The following is a 17,542-nucleotide window of genomic DNA, read 5'->3' on the forward strand; positions in this document are numbered from 1 at the left end:
TTATCACAATTAATAGAATTAATAGGGATTCCTTAATATCATCTAATACTTACTGCATATTCAGTTTTCCTGAATTGTCTCTGAAATATTTTTTTACAATTCAGTGTGGCTCCACAGAGCTCCACACCTTATATTTGGGGATATGCCTTTTAAAGCTCTTTAGCTCTGAACAGTCCGCCATCCCTACACTTTTTTATGTATCATTTGTTCTTTGTAGAAACTGGAGTATTTCTTCTAAAGAATTTCCCACATTTTATATTTTGGCTGATTGTGTCCTCGAGGTGTCGTTTTAAATGTTTCTTGTTTAATCTGGTCGTTAGATTTAAAGGCTGGATTTGATTCATTTGTTTGTTTGTTTTCTTGGTAAAAATACTTCATGAATGGTACCACGTATTTCCTACTGTAACGTAACGGGAGGAACATAATATTCCTTTGGTTAGGATTAATCAGTGGATTCAGATGATGTTGGCCTGACTTGTCCGTTATGATAAGTTCCTCATCTACCTCTTACCTCATGGTTTAAGGACCATTGATGATGGTTGTCTGTAGATCTATTATATCATTGTAGGATAGAAAATAGAGATTTTATAATTCTTTTTTCCTATTGCATTTATTAGTTGTGATTTTCTATAAAGAACTTTCTTTCACCAACTATTTGAAATACAGTTTGTACAGGAATGTCAGGATAAATGCTGGATTCTTTTTTTTTTTTCTTAGCTGTGTCAGCACTTAGTTGTGGCACACGGGGTGTTTGTTGAGGTGTGCAGGATCTTTCATTGCAGCGCGGGCTCTGCCTTGCAGCACGGGCTCTGCCTTGCAGCGCATGGGCTTCTCTCTAGTTGTGGCGTGCAGGTTTGCTCTCTCTAGTTGTGGCGCATGTGGGCTCTGCAGTTTGCAGTGTGCGGGCTCAGTAGTTGTGGCATGCGGGCTTAGTTGCCCCGCGGCATGTGGGATCTTAGTTCCCCGACCAGGGATCGAACCTGCGTCCCCTGCATTGGAAGGCGGATTCTTTACCACTGGACCACCAGGGAAGTCCCTGTATTTTTTATTCATATACTGAATCTTGGTTCCTAACTACAATAATATAATAAATGATTTACTTTTTCAGTAGTTTCAAAAAATAACAAAACCAGTATTATAACTATCGATACGACTACTGAATGCAGTAGCTTTCTTTGTGTGTATGTGTGTTTTAACCTTATGATATATCCTATTAGGGATGTATTGTCAAAATACTGTGTTTTAGGGCTTCCCTGGTGGCGCAGTGGTTGGGAGTCCGCCTGCCAATGCAGGGGACACGGGTTCGTGCCCCGGTCCGGGAAGATCCCACATGCCGCGGAGCTAGGCCTGTGAGCCATGGCCGCTGAGCCTGCGCGTCCGGAGCCTGTGCTCTGCAACAGGAGAGGCCACAACAGTGAGAGGCCTGCGCACCGCAAAAAAAAAAAAAAAATACTGTGTTTTAAAATTACTTGAAATCATCCTTCTTATGGTTGGATACCAATTTGACATACAGAGGCATTCATTTGTTTCATTTTTTTTTTTTAAACAGTATAAGAGCAGTTTTAGGTTTAAACAGTAGTATTAAGAGCAAGGTACAGAGGTTTCCCATATACCCCCTGCTCTCACACATGCATAGCCTCCCTCATTATTGACATCCCCCACTGGAGTGGTATATTTGTTACAATAGATAAACCTACATTGACACATCAGAATCACACAAAGTCCATAGTTTACATTAAGGTTCACTCTTGGTGGTACATTCTACAGGTTTGGACAAATATATAATGACCTGTATTCACCATTATAGATTCATACAGTGTATTTTCATTGCCCTAAAAATCCTCTGTGCTCCACCTAGTCATCCCTCTCCCTGCCCCAACCCCTGGCAACCACTGGTCCTTTCACTGTCTCCATAGTTTTTCCTTTTCCAGGATGATTCCTTCTTTTTAGATTGCCTTCTTTCACTTAGTAATATGCATTTAAGGTTCCTCCGTGTCTTTTTAGGACTCTATATCTCATTTCTTTTTAGTGCTGAATAATATTTCATTGTCTGTGTATACCACAGTTTATTTATCCATTCACCTATTAGGGCATCTTGGTTGCTTCCAAATTTTGACAATTATGAATAAAGCTGCTATAAATGTCCATGTGCTGGTTTTCCTATGGCCATTAAGTTTTCAACTCCTTTGAGTAAATACAAAGGAGCATGATTGCTGGATCTGTGGTGAGAGTATGTTCAGTTTTGGAAGAAACCACCAAACTGTCTTCCAAAGTGGCTGTACCATTTTGCATTCCTACCAGCAGTGAATGAGAGTTCCTGCTGCTCCATGTCCTTGTCAGCATTTGGTGTTGTCAGTGATCTGCATTTTGACCATTCTGATAGGTTCATAGTGGAATCTCATTGTTGTTCTAATTTGCACTTCCCTGATGACATATGATGTAGAACTTATAAGACACATGCTTATTTGCTATCTGTATATCATTTTTTGTAAGGTATCTATGAAGGTCTTTGGCCCATTTTTTAATTGGGTTGTTTGTTTTATTGTTGAGTTTTAAGAGTTCTTTTTATATTTTGGGTAACAGTCTTTTATCAGATGTGTCTTTTTCAGATATATTCTCCCAGTCTGTGGACGGTCTTCTCATTCTCTTGACCTTGTCTTTCACAGAGCAGATTTTTAACTTTAATGAAGTCCAGCTTATCCATAATTTCTTTCATGAATAGCGCCTTTGGTGTTGTATCTAAAATGTAATCGCTATACCCAGGGTTATCTAGGTTTTTTCGTATGTTATCTTCTAGGAGTTTTATATCAGTTTGTTTTAAATTTTTAAATTCTTTTTATTTTTTAACCTATGTAAAATTACATAGTTCCAAAGTTAAAACTATAACACAAGGCATGTTATATGTATGTATGTTTGTATTGTCCCCACTCTGTTTCTTACACAAAATGTAACATACCATAAACACTTTCCACATTGCTTTTTTCTTTTAAAAGTATATCCTGGAGAGCACTTCATAGAAGTATGTAGAGAGATATTTCTTATTCCTTTTTGCACCTGCAAAATACTCAGTATATTTTATAGAGGCGTCATTGTTCATATAGCCAGTTCTTTGTTGATAGACATTTGAATTATTTCTAGGGTTTTTGCTGTTACAAATAGTGCAGTAATAAATGACCTTGTTCGTAAGTTACTTAGTATTTTTCCAGCATATTTTTAAAAACAGCTTTATTGAGGTATAATTCACATACTACAGAATTCATCCATTTAAAGTACACAATTCAGTAGTTTTTAGTGTATACACCATGTTGTGCAACCATCATCACAATCAATTTTAGAACATTTTTATCACCCCAAAAGAAACTCTATACCTATTAGCAGTCACTCTTCATTCTCCCCTGCCTTAGCCTTAGGCAACCATAAATCTGCTTTCTGTATCTATTCTGATCATTTCATATAAATGGCATCATATATTATGTGGTCTTTTGTGATTGGTGTCTTTCACTTAGCATAGCGTTTTCAAGGTTCAGCTATGTTGTAGCATGTATCAGTACTTTATTCCTTTTATGGCTGAATAATATTCTATTGTGTGGATATGCCACATTTTATTTATCCATTCATCAGTTGATGGACATTTGGTTTGTTTCCACTTTTTTTGCTAGCATATTTTGGGATAGATTCCTGGAAGTGGGGCTGCTGGGTCAAATAGCAAATGCATGTATAATTTTGATAGATGTTGCTAAATTACCCTCCATAAGGCTTTTGTAATTTCGTGTTACCACCAGCAATGTTGTAAGAGTTCTTGTTTTCCAAGAGCCTTGCCAATAGACAATATTTTCAAACTTTAGGCTTCTTTTTTTTTTTTAATTTATTTTTAAAATTTTTGGCTTTGTTGGGTCTTCGTTGCTGCGCGTGGGCTTTCTCTAGTTGTGAGTGGGGGCTGCTCTTCTTTGTGGTGTGCGGGCTTCTCATTGCGGTGGCTTCTCTTGCTGCAGAGCATGGGATTTAGGCGTGCGGGCTTCAGTAGTTGTGGCATGTGGGCTCAGTAGTTGTGGCTTGCGGGTTTTAGAGCGCAGGCTCGGTAGCTGTGGCGCACAGTCTTAGTTGCTCTGTGGCATGTGGGATCTTCCCAGACCAGGGCTCGAACCCATGTCCCCTGCATTGGCAGGCGGATACTTAACCACTGCACCACCAGGGAAGTCCAAACTTTAGGATTTTTGTCTAAAGATAACACATGGTATTTCTGTGTAGCTTTTTGGTAAGTTATATTGGAGTACACAAATAAGTGTATAGATTAATGATTCTTTACAAGAAGAAACAGACCACTTCCAGAAACCCAGAAGCCTCCTGCACCTTTCCTAGTCATACAAACCCTCAAGGATAACTTTATCCTGATTTTTAACACCACACATTAGTTTTCCCTATTTTTAAAGTTATATAAATGTAATCACAAATTATGTCATCATTTGTGTCTACATACTTTAGCTCAACATGATGTTTGTGAAAGTCATCCATGTGGTTACATGTAGTTATCGTTCATTCATCCTCATTACTGTATGTTATTCCATTATATGCCACAATTATCCATTCTGTTGTAGATGGACATTTGATTTGTTTGCAGTTTCTGGCTATTAAGCATACTGATGCTACATTGAACTGTTCTCTTTCATGACTGTGGTGGTTGATACATGACTCTATGCATTTGTTGAAACCCTGGACGTGTACACCACAAAGAATGATCTTTTCTATATGTAAATTAAAAATATGTAAGAAAAAAGAATAGTGATGCTATGAACGTTCTTATACATACCTCTTGGTGAACATATGTACACATTTCTGATTTGTATATATCTAGCAGTAGAGTTGCAGGGTCATAGGCTGTGCATATGTTCTGCTTTAGTTCATACTGCTGGACAGTTTTCCAAAGTGCTTGTACCACTTTTCCCCCTGGCAGTGTTGCTAGCACTTAGTATTGTCTCTCTTTCTATTTTAGCCATCTAATACGTGTGTAGTTGTATCACATTATGATTTTAGTTTGCATTTTTTTTGAGGATTTGTTTATTAGAATTTAAAATATCCTCTTTCACAAAGCATTGATGTATTCTGCCCATTTATCTTTTTTTTTTTTTTTTTTGTGGTACGCAGGCCTCTCACCGTTGTGGCCTCTCCCGTTGCAGAGCACAGGCTCCGGACACGCAGGCTCAGCGGCCATGGCTCATGGGCTTAGCCGCTCCGCGGCATGTGGGATCTTCCCGGACCGGGGCACAAACCCGTGTCCCCTGCATTGGCAGGCGGACTCTCAACCACTGCTCCACCAGGGAAGCCCCTATTTATCTTTTGGGTTATTTTGGGGGTTATTTGTCTTTTTCTTATTAATTTGTAGAAGTTCTTTATACTGGAAACAAGTCCTTGGTTATATACATGTATTACAAATATCTTCTCCTACTATGTGGGTTCCCTATCACTGCTAATGTTACTTTTTTGTTGACCAGAAATGATTAATTTAACACAGTCCTTTATATCTATTTTTCCCTTTATGGTTAGCACTTTTTTTTCCCTACGACATTGTCACTTTTGTCATAAATCAAGTGACTCTCAGTGTAGTTTTTATATATGAGTGAGGTTGAACATCATTTTATGTTTAATATCTATTTGCATTTATTTTTCTGTGAACTGTCCCTACTTTGTCCCGTTTTTATTGGGCTCTTGGTCTTTTTCTTCTGAGTTTTTTGAAACTCTTTATACATTAGAGATATTAGCCCTTTGTGATATAAATTGCAAAGTTTTCTTTTTCCAGTTTGTAATTCCCAGACTTTTTTATCTCTTGTAATGAGAACTGTTTCACCTACATGTTAAGAATGTCTGTGTTTTCCACGTCCTGAAGGACTTTAAGGATGGCCTTTGTTCCTCTCCCTGCTGTTTCTGCCTCTCACTATAAAGCACAGCTATGCTCTTTGGGATAGATTTGACAGGGCAGAGGTGGGACTGTTCTTGACTAGATTTCACAGTATTAGACCTCATGCTAACCTGGCTGTACTTCTTTCCTCTTTTCACTACTTTTGCAGAGTATGTTCTGTCTTTGAAGATATTATGGAAACCTAGTGTTTCCTTTCTGTTGTTATAGCTCTCCTCACACAGACAATATTCAATATTTATTCAGGTAGTTTGTGGACTGTGAAAATATTTTTTCAATTTATTCTTTCTAACCAGAGATTGTTTCCAGGTCAACTCTTTCTTTTATTCCATTCTTAAAAAAAAATCTCATCGGAAAGAGTACTACATCGTCATAAAAATTTTTAGAAATGTAAAAAATATAAAGCAGAAATGGGAGGAGAAAATTTTTTTAAAGTCATCCACAGTTCGGGCTTCCCTGGTGGCGCAGTGGTTGAGAGTCCGCCTGCCGATGCAGGGTCCACAGGTTCGTGCCCTGGTCCGGGAAGATCCCACATGCCGCGGAGCGGCTGGGCCCGTGAGCCATGGCCGCTGAGCCTGTGCGTCCGGAGCCTGTGCTGCACAACGGGAGAGGCCACAACAGTGAGAGGCCCGCGTACTGCAAAAAAGAAAAAAAAAAAAAAGTCATCCACAGTTCTAGCATCCAAAGACAGGCATCGTTAAGAGTCTTGTCTTATGTCTTCCAGTATAAAGAGTATGCCTACAAATTCCCTGGCGGCCCAGTGGTTAGGACTCGGCGCTTTCATTGCCAGGGCCCGGGTTCAATCCCTGATCAGGGAAGTAGAATCCCGCAACATGCACGGCATGGCCAAAAAAAAAAAAAAAAAAGAGTATGCGTCAAATCTCATATGATCCTGAATGTTGGTCTGCCTCGTTTGTTGTAGTGAGTATGGCTTTGCCGAGAAGGTGGTGGAGGGGATGTTCATCGTCGTCAATTCCATCACCATCAAGATTCACTCCAAGGCCTTCCACGCTTCTTTTGAATTGTGGCAGCTCCAGGGCTATAGTGTGAACCCCAACTGGCAGCAGAGTGACCTCCGCCTCACCCGTATCACTGACCCCCGCCGAGGAGAGGTGACAGCCCTGGCATTCTGAGAAGGGAGAATGGGGGGTTCAAAATAGGACTCATTCTTAAAGGATGTTATTCCTGCTTTGGGGATTTCCTCAAAGTCTCCCCCATTCTTGGGAACCCAAAAATCCCTTCTGTCCACTGTTACTGTTACATCCTTTCCTCAATTATGGATCTCTGATCCACTGCTTTCTGCGGGTAGGATCCCAGCTGAGAATGGTGGGGGTCTCTGCCTTGCCAGTCTTTTCCCCTTGGACTTCCTGCCTCTTGATTAATTTCATCCACAGAATTAAGGGATTTAACTTTCTTTCCTTCTAGGTTTTAACATTTAAGGAAATAACTTGGCAAACACTTCGAATTGAGGCAGATGCTACAGACAATGGTGATCAGGACCCAGTCACCACTCCACTGAGGCTTATTACCAACCAAGGCAGGATCCAAATAGCCCTCAAGAGAAGAGTGAGTGTGTTCTCTGTCCTCATGAAAACTTCCATCTTTTATTCTCCCAGATAGCATGGGAGATGGCGTTTCCTCCTCTTTGAGTGTTGCCCGCCCCTGGAATGACATTTGAAAGGGGAGGACCTGCAATTCAGTGTTGCACTGTATCTGCTAATGAGGAAGCATTTCTACCTCCCTGTCATTTTAATTTTGAAAACCACGATTTTTACCTGTATATAGGGACACATAGGCAGTTGATCATTGCTGCTTCTTGTTAATCACAGAAAATTTTAGTAGTTTTGTAAGAAATTGACTCTCCACAGTGCTTGATACTTTCGTGTATTGGGGATTGAAAAGCCATCCCTGCAATTGGTTGGGCAGTGGTCACTTTGAGTAGTTGGGATGGTACCAGATGTTGAACCCTGTGTTCTATGTGACCCCTTCAGACCAAAGATTGCAATGTGATAGCCTCCAAGCTGATGTTCCTGTTGGATGACCTGCTCTGGGTGCTAACTGACTCACAACTCAAGGCTATGATGAAATATGCAGAATCACTGAGTGAGGCCATGGAGAAGTCAGCCCAGCAGAGAAAGAGCCTGGCCCCTGAACCTGTACAGGTTAGAGGTGAAACAGAGACCCTTGGTGGCAGTGGGGAGATGGTAGGCCGGACCTAATTCACACCTCCACCGTATGTGGAGCCTAGACTTTATTAGGCTTATTTGGGGGAATTTGTCATTCACTTCTGTAGGTACATAGGCTTTGCCTGTGCCTCTGATTTATTCAGTTATTCTGTTCTTTGGGTGCCTCTAGTGTGTTAGGTATACAGTGTTAGCCACTGGAAAGCCTCTTGTTCCTGTCCTTGGAACTCTTGCTGTCTTAAAATATGGACTATAAACAAGTTATTACAATATGATGTGATAAGTGCTGTAATAGAGGTAAACACTGTGCCATGAGAGCACAAAGAAAAGGGATCCAACTACCTGGGCTGAAAGAGAGCATTTAGGGAAGACTTCCTGGAGGAGGTGTTTTAGCGTCAGTCAGCTAAGTTCTAGGGGGGTGGGAGCTTAGAAGGCAATTCAAATCTCAGAACAGGACTCTGACAGTTACTAGATTAATTATAATTTGGCTTCTTGGAGTTTGGGTTATTTAAGTGGGATAGACCTACATGAGATACCAGGCGAATAGTTATGAGAAGGAAGGGACACCTTGTCAAATTGTGGTTTTCTTCAGGCTGAACTAAAGCTTAAAGAAAGCCAGCAAGGAGGCTGTCTGGGTCTGGCTTCTTGTTTCTCTCTGTCACATGTAGATCACCCCACCTGCTCCCAGTGCCCAGCAGTCCTGGGCCCAGGCGTTCGGTGGCAGCCAGGGCAGCAGCAACAGCAGCAGCAGCCGCCTCAGCCAGTACTTTGAGAAATTTGATGTGAAAGAGTCCTCCTACCATCTGCTCATCTCCCGCCTGGACCTGCACATTTGTGATGATAGCCAGTCCCGAGAGCCAGGTACCCCGTGAGGCCTAAGCCTGTGCAGGGTAGTCCATCACCGCCTGGAGCTCTGGGCAAAGCTTGGGGATGGAAGGCTGTTTTCAAGACTCTGTGGGGTATTTGTCTGGCTCCCCTTAATCACAGGCCTTCCTCAGGCCTCTGTGCTCCTGTGGCAGCTCTCTGTCAGCAAGTGCTCTTCAGCTTTTAGGATGCAGCAGAACTACCTGTGAGACAGTAAGACACAGGAGCTGGGCCTTTTCCCAGCCCCCACTAAATCGGAATCTTCAGGGGTAGAGCCCAAGCAGTGTATACTTTTTTTTCCCTCCCCAGAGTCTTTTGGGCAATGCTAACCACTGGTATAAGCTTTCAGGAAAGTAAATTCAACTATAGGAAACCTCAGAATTTTCAGATCTTTGAGTCAATTTAAAATAGTTATTATGTATAAATGTGTTCTTCCCAAGCAGAGGGGTTATGGTGTGTTCTTGTCATGCTTTTTCATTCATTAGAGCAATTTTTTTTTTAACATGGTGTTCCCTAAATCACATATTAATTTAAACTGCGTCAATAGAAGTGTGGGTTCCAGAACTCTGGAAATTCTTCTCTGGCACCTTTGTAGACTCCATTTGGAACTCTAAGCCTTGTTTTTGATGCAGTCCTTGAGGACATTAACAAAGAGAAAGCATCCCAGGAAGGGTGTGCAGATTGTTTAATGCTATGGAAACCATAGCATAGCAGGAAAGAGTTGAAAGACACAGGGATATTTCATATGAAAAAGAGTAGACACAGGATATAGGAGAGCCATCTTTAAATAAAGAGAGGGTGTTAATGCAGAGTGGAGTGGTTGTTAGGAAAGTCAAGCCCAGAGCCCTTCAGACATTGCTTTTATTTTGTGGTGCTCTAAGCAGAGCATAAACAAATAGCACCTGCTTTTTTGGCAGACATCTCTGCCCATTTGAGACTCACTAGAGCAACTGGTATTAAGTACACATACACATTTATTCAGAATGAAAAAATAATTGACTCATTTCTTTCCTTCATGAGCCTTAGGGAAATCACTTCACCTCTCTGAGTTTCTTCATTTGTGAACTTAAGTTAAATCATATCTTACTCATTTACCTCATAGGTTGTTATCAGGCTCAAATGACATAATATACTCAATTTGGAGGACATTAGTCATAGGCCAGTATTCGGTATTATCATTTCTCTGCTGCCAGTTCCTTCAATACTCTTTGTTCCCCCTCTACACCCCTCTGCCACCAGCTTTTGTTTTTAGATGTCGTCCTATGGAAGCTTGTGTTCTTGCTGCCTTTTCCTCTCTGGAGGTTACGTTTGCTTCTTAATGAGACCTAGATTCACTTTCCTTGGGGAAACCTACTACCTTTTCTTTCTGGGACACCAAGCACCAATGCCTCTCTTGCTTTGCTATACCTTGGTCTTGAAGTGACTTCAACCCCTCTCCACTCCCAATATGAAAGAGCTGAAAGGAGCAGTGACAGCGTAAAGATTGCTTTTGCCACCACAGGAAATAAATTGCTCACTGGTTTGTTAGTCACTAGTTCTGGAAGTTCTTTGCTAAAACAATTATTGTTTTGTTTGGTTGTTTCTTCCAAGTGTTACTATAAAGACCTTGCAGTTTTGTTTTGTTTTTAAAAATATTTATTTATTTATTTGGTTGCACTGGGTCTTAGTTGCGGCATGCAGGATCTTCGTTATGGCGTGCGGGGTCTTTTTCAGTTGCAGCATGCAAACTCTTAGTTGTGGCATGCATGTGGGATCTGGTTCCCTGACCAGGGAATGAACCCGGGCCCCCTGCATTGGGAGTGGGGAGTCTTAACCACTGCACCACCAGAGAAGTCCCTGTTTTGTTGTTTTTAATCCTTTCAGAAATCTTTATTAAAAATACATTATTGAGGGGCTTCCCTGGTGGCGCAGTGGTTGAGAGTCCGCCTGCCAATGCAGGGGACACGGGTTCGTGCCCCGGTCCAGGAAGATCCCACATGCCGCAGAGCGGCTGGGCCCGTGAGCCATGGCCGCTGAGCCTGTGTGTCCGGAGCCCGTACTCTGCGATGGGAGAGGCCACAACAGTGAGAGGCCCGCGTACCGCAAAAAAAAACCCAAAAAACAAACAAACAAACAAAAATACATTATTGAGAGTTTCGTCCTTTTGCTTGATAAGGGCGTATAGCACTGTCCTCTTCATTTAACAGGGTCCTGCAATCAGAGGTGAATGACTAGCCTTCCCTGAAGCCCCCATGTATTTATTAAGCTAAGTGAATCTACTTGGTGGATTTTAGGGAAGTTTTGGATGAGATATTTTTATTTTATTTTATTTTATTTATTTATTTTAAAATAAATTTATTTATTTATTTATGGCTGTGTTGGGTCTTCGTTTCTGTGCGGAGGCTTTCTCTAGTTGCGGCGAGCGGGGGCTACTCTTCATCACGGTGTGCGGGCTGCTCATTGTCGTGGCTTCTCTTGTTGTGGAGCACAGGCTCTAGACACGCAGGCTCAGTAGTTGTGGCTCACGGGCTTAGTTGCTCCGCGGCATGTGGGATCTTCCCAGACCAGGGCTCAAACCCGTGTCCCCTGCATTGGCAGGCAGATTCTTAACCACTGCGCCACCAGGGAAGCACTGGATAAGATATTTTTAGATAGAGGGATAAATCCCAGCCAACCATACCCAGGTGTGGCAGATGACTCTGTGAAGGGGCAAGGAACACAAAGAGTTCTTGTGACTTTGATTCTTCTCCTTGGATTTGGGAAGAAAGGGGAAGGGAGAACTAGGTGTTATGGAAAGGGTGCTAAGATTCTCTGGAGTTGTCCTGTCCAATATGGCAGCCACTAGCCACATATGACTGTTGGGCACTTGAAATATTGGCTGATCCAAATTGAGATGGGGTGCAAGTGTAACATACACCTGGGATTTCGAAGATACAGTACAAAAAACGAGTGTAGAATACCTTAATAATTATTTTCATATTGATTACATGTTGAAATGATAATATTTGGAGTATATTGGTTTAAATAATGTATAATATTAAAATTAAATTCACTTTTTTAAAAAAACTTTTTTAATGTAGCTACTAGAAAATTTTAAATTACTTATGTGGCTTATGTTACATTTCTATTGGATAGCATTGCTCTAGAACTCTCTGTCCAAATGGTAGCCAGTAGCCACATGTGACTATTTAAATTAAAATCAAAATTAAATAAAATTAAAAATCCAGTTCCTCATTTATACCAACAACATTTCAAGTACTCGTTATAATCTATGGACCATAGAAGATGTCCATCATCACAGAAAGTTCTTTTGGATAATGCTGCTCTAGGGACTCCTTGAAGGCTACATCTGTCTGCTTTTTCATTAAGGGACACTATAGCCTTGGTATTGGAGGTGAAGTTATTGAAAACTTGGTGGGTAACTGGGGACGGCTTGGCTTGCAGTGGGGCAGCACTGCCTCTTAAAATCAAACTGGAGCAGCTCACCCTTCAGGCTTCTGGGAGGAGGAGGGTGGTTGATGGGGAAAAGAGGGTCATCTGCCTCTTTTTAGTTATCTCTCTCAGGATAAGGGCTGTGAGCCAAAGCTTTCTTCATCTCTCTTCAGGCTGGGCTATCCTCTCCCACCATCTCACTGGAGAATTTTAGTCATTTATGTACACTATTTACCATTTATGTGTCATATATGATTATGTGTTTATAATTAAATATGTTGATAATGGGTAATTATATTTGATTTCTATTCTAAACCTTATTTTAATATGTTCAGTCGTGTAGTTTATTGTTCTTTTAGTTCCAAATAAATCCAATAGAGGGAGCATGGCTGTGAAACCCTCTCCCTCCAGTAGCCTAGGTCATGCACGTTCAACTGGGATGGTATCTCCCCACAGCAGGTAAAAATCCACTCTTTTATTTTAAACAGATACATATTTATTGAGATATCATTCATATACCGTACCATTTACCCATTTAGAATATACAAGTCAGTGTTTTTTGGGGTTTTTTTTTTGCAGTACGCGGGCCTCTCACTGCTGTGGCCTCTCCCGTTGCGGAGCACAGGCTCCGGACGCACAGGCTCAGCGGCCATGGCTCACAGGCCCAGCCGCTCCGCGGCATGTGGGATCCTCCTGGACCGGGGCACAAACCTGTGTCCCCTGCATCGGCAGGCGGACTCTCAACCACTGCGCCACCAGGGAAGCCCCTACAACTCAGTGTTTTAAAGTATAGTCATAGGGTTATGTGATCATTACTACAATCTAATTTTAGAAACTTTTTGTCATCCGTAAAAGAAACTCTGTACCCATTAGATGACAGTCCCCATTTTGCAGCTCTAAGCAACCACTGATCTTTCTGTCTTGATGTTTGCCTATTCTGGACGTTGAAAATTGGTTCTTTGGTGAGGGGTGGGGGTGAAAAAAAAACTTAGATATAACAGTGCTTAACCTTATTGACAGAATTTTATTTCTTAGTATTTAATTTCTCTTATTGAGTTTTCTTGGGTATCATATGAGCAACACTGATGTTGAGTTCATGGAAGATCAGGGCTATAAACTATGGCAAACAGATGGCTGTGATTAGAGGACTTTATCTATTGCTTGATCTCAAAGTCAGATGGTGAGAGGTGGCCTGTACATAGCTAGCAGCTGTCATTGGCTGCCTCATCAGTGTTGTTTATATTTAATCCTTAGTCCTTTTGTGATTTGAACTTTGAGAATTAAATAAAAATAGTTTATATTTTATTATTTAATTCTACAAATTGTTCAACAAATCAATAATTTAATTAAATGTTGAAAAGGAAAAATATTGACACTATCTGAATACCTAGCACCTAGTTAAGCTAAAGTTATTTTCTCATGTTAAGCAAAAGTTAAAAGCTAACAAAATAATAATTTTAATAAATTAATTTAAAAACTTTATTTTATCAAAAATAATTTTGAATAATTAAAATTTGATTATGTCACTATTATGTATTTATATAAATTACTAAATTACATATGTGATTCTATACATTATAATTTATATAAGAAATAAATTACATTAAAAGTTACTCAACAGGGCTTCCTTGGTGGTGCAGTGGTTAAGAATCCGCCTGCCAATGCAGGGGACATGGGTTCAAGCCCTGGTCCAGGAAGATCCCCCATGCTGCGGAGCAACTAAACCCGTGCTCCACAACTACTGAGCCTACGCTCTAGAGCCTGTGAGCCACAACTACTGAAGCCTGCGTGCCAGAACTACTGAAGCTCATTCGCCTAGAGCCTGTGCTCTGCACCAAGAGAAGCCACCGCAATAAGAAGCCCACACACCACATTGAAGAGTAGCCCCCACTCGCCGCAATTAAAGAAAGCCTGCGCACAGCAACAAAGACCCAATGCAGCCAAAAATAAATAAATAAATAATATATATATAAAAGTTACTCAGCAGATATAGTTATAAACTTAAGTTAAATATTAATAGCTTTAAAATTTTAAATTTAACTTTTCACACTTTATTTTTTAACCTTTTAAAAAAAATTTTTGGCTCCTTTCGGTCTTCATTGCTATGTGGTGGTCTTTCTCTAGCTGCAGCAAGCGGGGGGCTACTCTTCATTGCGGTGCTTGGGCTTCTCATTGCAGTGGCTTCTCTTGTTGTGGAGCATGGGCTTTAGGCGTGCGAGCTTCAGTAGTTGCAACACGCGGGCTCAGTAGTTGCGGCACATGGGCCCTAGACTGCACGGGCTTCAGTAGTTGTGGTGCATGGGCTCAGTAGTTGTGACGCCTGGGCTCTAGGGTATGCGGGCTTCAGTAGTTGTGGTGTGTGGGCTCTAGAGTGCAAGCTCAGTAGTTGTGGCGCACGGGCTTAGTTGCCACATGGCATGTGGGATCTTCCCGGACCAGGGCTCGAACCCGTGTCCCCTGCATTGGCAGGTGGATTCTTAATTACTGTGCCACCAGGGAAGTCCCTTAACTTTTAACTTAAAAGAATTATTTAGTCTGTCTTAACCTGACATTGAATAAAAGGAATAAGCTTTATTTTTATTCTTTTTATGTATAAAGCACAGGTAGACATATAGTACATAAGGTATACAGTATATCTGTGGTATTAAATTTCATGGAGAAGGGACAATTAGGAAAAAAATAGCTAAACAGGCTCCTATGAGGTGGTAATTATGACAAAAAGGTTGAGCAACAGGAACACAGGTGTAGGTGTATCTCCTAATAGGATGGTGATTAGTCCAGAACCTTGGTGTGGTGATATCTAGAGTGGATGGAAATGACCCTCCTGGCTGTAGATGTACCAGCTTACAGCTAGAAGGTCCCATGGTATTTCTCTTCACCTGGAAATAGGATGGAAGGGATAGGAGGGAAGTGCAGAACAGGGTAGGTTAGACAACACACATATGTAGAAGAAATAGTCCTTGTTCTTACAGTTCTTAGAGTCTAGTTGGAGAGATAAGACAGAAACATGGAAAGTTCATTCATTTAGTAAGAATTAAATGTAAATTCAAGATAAACAATAGAATATTTGACTTATTGCAAAAAAATTCAGTTTATCTACACTATTCTGTATGTTTATAATGTCCTTGTTAGTGCAGTGTTTTTAGTGTTCCATGGTACTTCATATGTACAGTGTGTAATGACAGTCTTATATATCACAGCTTTAGCTAAGATATGAAAGGAAGTAATATGGGTCCTGTTTTTTGGGGAGTTTGGCTTATGCCTCTCCAGGTGTTGTGCTGCGGGGCAGCAATACTAGTATTGCCAGGTTTGGGGGAACCAATCAATCAAGGTTGTCAAGTGTGCCTGTGGGAGACCTAGGACTGGAATTCCAGAATCCTGAGTTTTGCAGTTTCTTTTGTCTTTCCAGAAATCTGACAGCCATTTACAGAGACAGTGAAATATGCTTTAAAAAAAAAAATCTTTTAGAGCATGTCCATTGCAATTCAAAAGAGGAGAGCCTCAGCCTTGCAAATCACCTGACATCATGGCCTTTCGGCTACACTTATGTATCAGCCAGGCTTTGGAGCTGACCCTTAGGAGGACTTTTAAGTGCTTCAAGTGGTGTTTAGGCCTCTGTTTCTTCTGCTGCTGTTCACCTTTATTTTTCTTTGTAGGTGTCTCTGCAAACAGACTCATGGGTGGTGCAATGCAGCTTACCTTTCGCAAGATGGCATTTGACTATTACCCCTTCCACTGGGCAGGTAGGAGAATTCTGAATGGGTGCAGTTTTAGCGTGGCCTAGGTATTGAGGCCATATGCCTGGGTTCATCCCTGACTGCCCAGCAGAAGGGTGCCAGGGATTGCAGCACATGCTCAGAGAGGTGTTGGTAATAGTCCTTTTCAAGAGGACACCTTCTGGAAACTTGCAGGGTCCACTGTTGATGCGAAGCAGTAGGAGGGGAGGCAGTGTCTGAGATGTTGCTTTTGATTCTGTGCTCTACCCCTTACTTGCACTAGTTTTAGAGCCTCTCCAGTGGTCCATGGTCAAAGATGGCAAAAGTCAGCAGCTGGCCTTTAGGGAACCCTAGGGAAAAATCACATATAGAATCCAGAAGAACTTGAGTGCTCTCACTAGATAATTTTTACTTATCCCAGAGAATTTTGGATTGGCAGTGAGGGATCAGATTCTGAATTATGGAAAACTATACCAATGGAAAAGAAAATTTGTAACATTGGGTCATGATCTTAGACTAAAATCTTTTTGCTTTATCGCACAGGCGATAGCTGCAAACATTGGGTACGTCACTGTGAGGCCATGGAGACCCGAGGCCAGTGGGCCCAGAAGCTGGTGATGGAATTTCAGAGTAAAATGGAGAAGTGGCACGAGGAGACAGGTCTGAAACCACCCTGGCACCTGGGGGTAGACTCTCCCTTCCGGAGGAAAGCAGGTGGGTTATGAGGAGCTGGAGGACTCCTGTTGCTTTGCCTCTTGACATTTACCTTTGAGTATCCAGTGGCAATAAAGCACTGGACTGGCTAATTATCCCAACTTACTCCCAGCTGATTATTCCAACTTTATCCCACGGAGAGACATCTGTGACTTTTTTCTTTACGGAGTCCTGTTTGTCTCCAGGGATAGCTGCAGTGTGGAAGAGAGGTTGTTAGCTTCTCTATTTAATAGGCTGTTGCCTTGGTCTTAAGGAGAGAATAGTTTTTGAGTTCCGTCCTGGAGCTTGCCAGTGTTAAACTCTTTCCTACATATAGCATTAATGATCTTAGGGTTTTTACTTTCCGAATTCTATTAATGATGATAGTTGAGTGTATCTGATTCTTTTTCCCACCTCCTTATTTTTATTTAGATTCTCTCTCCAGTCCTCAAAAGAACCCCCTTGAGAGAAGCCCCTCTCAGGGCCGACAGGCTGTCTTCCGGCCTCCAGCATGGAATCGCCTACGCTCTAGCTGCTTGGTAATACGGGTGGATGACTTGGACGTACACCAGGTAAGGAGCCCATGACACAGGGAAACAGGGCTGGAAAGGGGTGGAGCGGTTCATTTGGAATGCAACAAATGTGATCAAGGTTGTAGAATTCGGAGGCTGCTTCCCTCCCTTCCACGTGGATTTGACACTTTGGTCTGTTTCTTTCTGAGTGTGACTGCTGAGATCAGGACTTGGGATTCCCCACTTTCCTCT

The 17,542-nt window shown here is 41.5% G+C and overlaps 1 protein-coding gene across 3 annotated transcripts in view; it reads left to right on the plus strand.

The window, feature by feature from the left end:
* The window catches only part of BLTP3A (bridge-like lipid transfer protein family member 3A), a 57,136-nt gene that overhangs the window by 22,093 nt on the left and 17,501 nt on the right, over positions 1-17,542 (plus strand). The window contains exons 5-11 of one of the 3 annotated variants that reach the window (XM_004267701.4): positions 6,834-7,023; positions 7,337-7,477; positions 7,903-8,073; positions 8,763-8,955; positions 16,026-16,112; positions 16,629-16,799; positions 17,211-17,350. In XM_004267701.4, the coding sequence (XP_004267749.1) occupies positions 6,834-7,023; positions 7,337-7,477; positions 7,903-8,073; positions 8,763-8,955; positions 16,026-16,112; positions 16,629-16,799; positions 17,211-17,350 (1,093 nt within the window). Of the gene's footprint in view, positions 1-6,833; positions 7,024-7,336; positions 7,478-7,902; positions 8,081-8,762; positions 8,956-16,025; positions 16,113-16,628; positions 16,800-17,210; positions 17,351-17,542 lie in introns of all 3 variants that reach the window. The other 2 variants (XM_033424197.2, XM_049693731.1) reach the window with 2 other exon arrangements.

The sequence above is a fragment of the Orcinus orca genome, chromosome 10 (assembly GCF_937001465.1).
Source record: "Orcinus orca chromosome 10, mOrcOrc1.1, whole genome shotgun sequence".
Classification (NCBI taxonomy): Eukaryota; Metazoa; Chordata; class Mammalia; order Artiodactyla; family Delphinidae; genus Orcinus; species Orcinus orca.